Raw genomic sequence first — 6408 nt, forward strand, 5'->3', positions numbered from 1 at the left:
AACATAAGGGCAGTGAACATGGCCCACCAAAGAAATGTGAGAGTTCTTCATAAGCTGCTCAAAATCTTATATTTGTAGTAAAAAATGCGATGGAATATAGTTTCCTACTGATATCCCATCCGTTTGTCTTCTCCCTCAGCATTAGCTTCAGAGCAGGCAGCTCTCAGATTACTGAGAGGGAGGGTTCGGTGGAGCCCCAGCCGTTGGTGGGGACAAAGACCATCGATCGCTCCAGGACTCTGACAGCTGCTGAGCTGCTTCTAGCAGCTCATCAGTACCTCAGCATCTTTGTGTTGCTGTGCAACTTGATTTTATTTTTTTCTTAGTTTTGGATGGTGATAAACGTTTTTGTGCCCTTGAGCGAACAGTTTTATTTAAGGTCCAGAAATGAAGAGAATAGCCTGTCCTCCTTTTCCATCTCTCTCTGGTTGCTGTTTACAGCGGTGATGCTTCCAGGTGAGAATACTGCTTGATAGCTAAATGTTGCGTTGAGGTTTGTTTACTCAAGTAGGAGCTGGTGTCCTGATATGTCTTCCGTGATTTGAGTTCCAGAAGTCTTTCATCTGTTTCATTTTACTTTGTCTCACTGATGCATAGACAAAACGAATAATCGTGTACAGCCGGAAGTTAAATGCTCTTTGTGAAGCTTTGGTTTGTTAGGATTTCTTTTTTAATCAGGAAGGTTTTCTTTGAACTTTTATTAGTTGAGAAAGTCACTGTGAGTCCCCAGAGAGTGATGTACTCCAAAGGACTTGCTTCCTACATAGTGCCAGCTGGCATTTGCACAAGTCTGGAGTGTTACTGTCCTTGCCCTTTGTTTGCGGGAATGTGTGAATCCATCCAAAGTTAATACAGAGACTGCCTACAGAAACGGTGTGGAACAGCAAAAGTGTCATTTAAACCTAAAGTTTCAGTGAATTATCCGTAGTGATTAAGTCTGGATAGCAAGGAACATCTCCAAATACAGGGTTTGGAAAAGATGTTAGCATGAGGATGTGTTCATACATCCTGCAATTGCCAGTTTGTGGAGAAAGCAGCTCAGACTTTTCCAGGTGGTAGTTAAAAAAGAAAGAGTGAATTCTGAAAGTAGCATGAATCTATCAGTGCTGTATTTAGGGAGGTATCACAAGTCATTAGTCTGGGAGCAGGTTTGACTTCAGACTTTGCTTCTAATTTTAGCCTGGCAGATGTGTGACTGTAGTCAATAATCTCTGTCTATGAAAGACATCAGTAAAATAAAGGTAATTATATTTACCTTCAAAAAAGCAGAAATCTCTGGATGCAGAGGTTGTTTTTTTAGTGAGTGTGAAAAGCTAGAGTTAGCTATTCATTTCCTACAGGTGAGTGCTGTCCTTATTTGAATAGCTTCATCAGGTGTATTTGTGTTTCTGCACTAAATGGTATTGTACATTATATGAGTGATAAATATGGTTATAGCAAATGCTGCTTGAAGCTGTAGAAAGAAGATATCTTCTGGTACTGCTCAGTGCTTAATCTGATGTGCTGAACAAATCTGTTATCTAGACGTAGAATCAGCCAAAGGAAAGTATGCTCACATGCTGTTTAATGAACTGTTTGAAGACTACTCGAATGCTCTAGACCAGTGGAAGACACAGATAAAGTATTGAATGTCACCCTTCAGATCACATTGTCCCCAAATTAAAGATATGGTAAGTACAGTTCTCTTTTTCTAATGTGTAGAAATGCATTAGCTGTAAACCTTTGCTTCAAGTAGGAAAAGCAACTTGCATTTTGTTGTGACAACTTCAGTAATGCTTCCTCATCAGGGTCATGTTCTCCAGTTCTTTGTAGATTCTCATCTGATTGCAACACTAAGACTTCCATCACAAGTCTGCAATCTTACAGGTGCTGAATTGTTAAGACTTCTTTTGTAGTTAGATATTGGTATGGCACCCTCCAGGCAACTTTTGCTGAGTTTAAAATAGAAAGAGGAAATGCGTTTTCTAAGATGCAATTAATTTCTACGTAAACTCTCTATTTTAGACTTCATTAACTTTTTAATAAATTTGGTTCAGCCAGATATACTTTTAAGGCAAAAGAAATGCGTCTGAAAGGAGAACAGAAATCACTTTTGTGGCTTCTGAATTGCAACTTCAAGGCCTCACTAAGCTTTCAGAGAATTTGTTAGACTGAATCTGTTAGCTGTTTGGTATTCTGAAGCTTGCAAAAGGAAATTCGCAAGATCCTGGGAGCCTTAGTCAACTATGATTAAAGCTAGGGAGGGTCTTGGGGATAAAATTTGGACAAGAGAAAGTCCAGATAAGTAAGCTCCTTGTACAGTGCATGGGCATATGTATCTGTCCTAGAAGTACTCTTGTGGCCAGTCAGCATTCTGGCCTGTTTTAGACACTGCTTTAAAGCTGTACAACAAATGCTGTCTGCGTTCATGACATGATTTTGTCACCTTCAGCCAGAAATATTTATATGTTTTTATGCAGGATGAAAGGAATCAAATTTTGTCGGCTTACTTATGGATTCGACAAAGCTGGTATGATGCATACCTCAAATGGGACAAAGATAAATACGATGGGTTGGATTCTATCAGGATTCCAAGCAATTTGGTTTGGAGACCAGATATTGTCCTATATAACAAGTGAGTGTGGCTGGAGAAAATCAGCTTGAATATTTGTCTGAGGGAGGGAGAGGGGGTTGAAGGAGGAATTGACCCACCGAGTCTGAACTGTCATCACTTCACCTAGCTTAGCCAAGGGGTTTGTTTTTTGTCTTAACATTTGTTGTTGATCGTCTAAATATTTTGCAATAAGACACAGGATTTGGCAGTTGATTATGCTACGCAGCAAAGCTGTTCCGAATTTCTCTGCACTGGGAATTGAATACCCTGGCAGTCTGAGGTGCTTTCTGCTAGGCGCTCTGGAAGATTGTGTGTCCACAAAAAGGTGGTACATGAAGGCTGTACTCCTTGTCTGCTTTCCCGGGCCGGTAGTGACCAGCACTTTATTTTCATCTCTGAATGGATTCTTAGCCTACTGTGTCCTGTTTGAGGTCAAGTTTGAAGAAGCTATGGCCAACAAATACAACATAACTTAGCAGCACTTGCGTTTGGCATTAATGGGCACTGGTACCTGTAAATAATAGTAGTAAGTTCTTAATAAAATTCGGTATAAATAAATAATATTATTTCAGATAATAATGGTGTGAAGTGAGGGTCACCTCCCCTTCCCTGGCCTACACATTAAGTTGTTGCCTGTTGATCTTGACTGTCACTTTTCTGTGTTTAGGGCCGATGATGACGTTTCAGAACCAGTGAATACTAATGTTGTGTTGAGATATGATGGAAAGATCACTTGGGATGCACCTGCTATCACAAAGAGCTCATGTGTAGTGGATGTATCTTACTTTCCTTTTGACAGCCAGCAGTGCAACCTTACATTTGGGTCCTGGACCTATAATGGTAATCAGGTAGACATCATCAATTCTCTTGATAGCGGTGACCTCTCTGACTTCGTAGAAGATGTGGAATGGGAGATTCATGGTATGCCAGCGGTTAAGAACGTTATCACTTATGGCTGCTGCTCTGAGCCTTATCCAGATGTGACCTTCACACTGATTTTGAAAAGGAAGTCTTCATTCTACATATTTAATCTATTGCTGCCCTGCATTTTGATCTCTTTCCTGGCCCCACTGGGATTCTACCTCCCTGCAGACTCTGGGGAAAAAGTGTCCCTGGGTGTTACAGTTCTTCTTGCTCTGACTGTGTTCCAGCTGATGGTTGCAGAGATCATGCCTCCCTCTGAAAACGTACCTTTGATAGGTGAGCTTTACACGCTTTGTCTTTAAACACGGCTTGTTAATAGCAGGGCTTTATGTCAGGGAGACCATATGCAGTCTGTGGATTCTGGGAAGATGAAGGTGTTGCATTTTTGAAACGTAGTGAAATACTTAAAGTGTACGTCGAATTTGTACAGGTGTGCTGAAGCTCTCCAAAGTTATTTGTGTTTATTTAAATTATGTATTAGCTAGCTATTTGTATTTATTAAATACAATCAGACATTTAGAATTATTTTATCACATATTGCAATAAAGGTAGTAATGGAAAACAATTTTAGAACCAGCATACAAAGTGTAAGCAAGAGCTGTACATACAGTCAGACTGTTTCAAGATGTGCATCTGTTGGATCCAGATGGTTGGATGGCCTGGCTGGGACACTCATAATTGACTTCATATCCGACAATTGTTTCACTGAATTGTAGTGCCTGGCAATCCATTATGCTGAACTTTAACCTACCTCTGAGTGTTCAGAAGAGCCGATGTGTAGTGAGAAGAGTGGTGTTCAGTGCTGTCCCATCTACCTTCTGCCACGACCCTCCTGCCCCTGGCTGACCTGCCTGGGACAGGAGGCTACCCAGCTGCCCTGGTGGGATTTCTGGAGGACTAGAAATACAGTTGCCTCCACACTGGCTTCCGGCTTCATTAAGATAGTTCAGATCTCATTATTTCTATTCTTGTTATTACTGTTCACATAAAAACTGCATGACTTAACTGAGACAAATAGAATGAATAGTCAATGAATAGTAAAGTTGAATGCATTTCCCACACCAGCAGCAGCTATTCCTGCCTAGAATATGGGCTTACTGTACTGGAGTACCTTCCCTACCCTGCTATCACGCTAAGTTAAGGAGCCAGGACCTCATCTCAGTCCACTTTCTGTTTTCTAACTCTCCCTCACCATCCTTTCCAACCCCTTTGAAAACTGGGATCACATCATGCTTGTCTGTGGCTCATCCTGTGGCATCAATGCCAGCCTTTGCTTTTTCTGCAGAGGCTGTGCAGCAGCAGGGCAGGGCTGGGAGCTGCCTTTTTTGCATAGGCACAAGTCACAGTGGGTTAGCTGGTCCGCTGTGTAATTCAGCTGTGAAAAGCAGTGGCCGAGGGGCACAGCTTGCGTTCACTGTATTCCCTGTCTGTTCCTGGCCAGAATGAGCTTTGTCCCTGTTTGGACTAGCTATGCTAAAATTTCTACAGTCTGAAGGAAATCCAGACAGCATATCTTAAGCATCAGAGCCACCCTTCAGCTCTGTGCCTGGCCTCTTAGCTGTCAGTGCACTTGTTGTGGGCACCAGAGAGGTCTGGATATTTGCTGGTCTGTGTGAATGCAAAGGCATCTGTTTGCTGGTGTGGGGTGTGTCAATAGCTCCAACAAAACATAATCACTGCTCTTGTTGATACATCAGGAAGTGGGATTTCACATGAAGTCATCAACACTGGGATTTTAAACACTAGGAAAAAAGCAAGGATCCTGATAAACTGCTCCTGTTTAAGCTGTTTTCTGAATGGGTGTATTTTGAGAAATCAGAGGTTTTGGCTTGCAAATGTTTACCATGCTAATACAATAGTCACTTACTCACCTGATAAAGGCATGCTAGTAATGATTGAAGTTTTACTTTAATGGCTTTAATCTTTGTTTTTAAACGGTAAATCAAGTATGATCTAAGTATAGAGAATCAGGGTGATTAAAAACTGGTTTCATTTGCACTTACGGTTAGCACTATGTTCTCTCATTGTTATTTCTGCATTGAATTTTTTAATTAGGGTAACATCTTTAATATGATTTTGTTTTGTGTTCCAGGAAAGTATTACATAGCAACTATGACCATGATCACAGCTTCCACTGCACTGACAATCATTATAATGAATCTCCATCACTGTGGCTCAGAAGCAAAGCCTGTTCCACAATGGGCCAGGGTGGTTATTTTGGACTACATGTCAAAAATCTTTTTTGTTTATGATGTGGGTGAAAATTGCACAAGTCCAAAAAAAAGAAAGGAAGAACATAAGTTAGAGGGGGATGATGGGTGTCAGAGGAGGCACAAAGAGGTAAGGAGTCACCTTTCTGATAAGAATGATGACTGTGATCTTAAGGAGAAGCTCAATGGAAATTTGAATAAAAGCTATGGAGTTCATGGTGAAAATGTTAGGGAGGCTGTTAATTGCTGTTCGTGTTACAAAATGCTGATTAAAAATATTGAGTATATTGCTAACTGTGTTCGAGACCATAAAGCAAACCGGGCCAAAGGAATTGAGTGGAAAAAAGTTGCAAAAGTGATGGACAGGTTTTTCATGTGGATTTTCTTTATCATGGTGTTTTTTATGAGCGTGCTGATCATTGGGAAAGCAGCTTAAATGAACACATTCCTTTTGTAAATCTGAATATCCTGGGTTAGCTTGTTTTGTTGGAGTTCTGGGACAGGGGTGCTTTTGAGATCTTTGTCTTGCATTCGGTAACAATAAACAAATTGATTCTGTAGATTGTGACAGCGTGTTGAGAAGTTTCTCAGGTGAGGGCTTTGTTAGGGATTGTCCTTGCCTTTAGTACAGGAGTGCAGCCCTGACGAGGTTGTTGGGTAAGCACTTTGCTCCATCTTGAT

At 41.0% G+C, this 6408-nt stretch overlaps 1 protein-coding gene across 2 annotated transcripts; it reads left to right on the forward strand.

The window, feature by feature from the left end:
* Positions 1-401: 401 nt before the first annotated feature.
* CHRNA9 (cholinergic receptor nicotinic alpha 9 subunit) lies at positions 402-6163 on the forward strand. 2 transcript variants are annotated; one of them, XM_009985355.2, is made up of 5 exons: positions 402-456; positions 1525-1670; positions 2460-2614; positions 3261-3793; positions 5610-6163. In XM_009985355.2, exons 2-5 carry the CDS (start codon positions 1629-1631, stop codon positions 6161-6163), a joined length of 1284 nt encoding a protein of 427 aa, XP_009983657.2. In that variant the 5' UTR covers positions 402-456; positions 1525-1628. The 2 variants fall into 2 exon arrangements, with proteins under 2 accessions (XP_009983657.2, XP_086468261.1); XM_086612135.1 differs by lacking the exon at positions 402-456 and having other exon boundaries at positions 1545-1670; positions 5610-5864; positions 5940-6163.
* The last annotated feature ends 245 nt before the right edge of the window (positions 6164-6408 follow it).

Source organism: Tauraco erythrolophus, chromosome 5 (genome assembly GCF_009769465.1).
Source record: "Tauraco erythrolophus isolate bTauEry1 chromosome 5, bTauEry1.pri, whole genome shotgun sequence".
NCBI classification, from domain to species: domain Eukaryota; kingdom Metazoa; phylum Chordata; class Aves; order Musophagiformes; family Musophagidae; genus Tauraco; species Tauraco erythrolophus.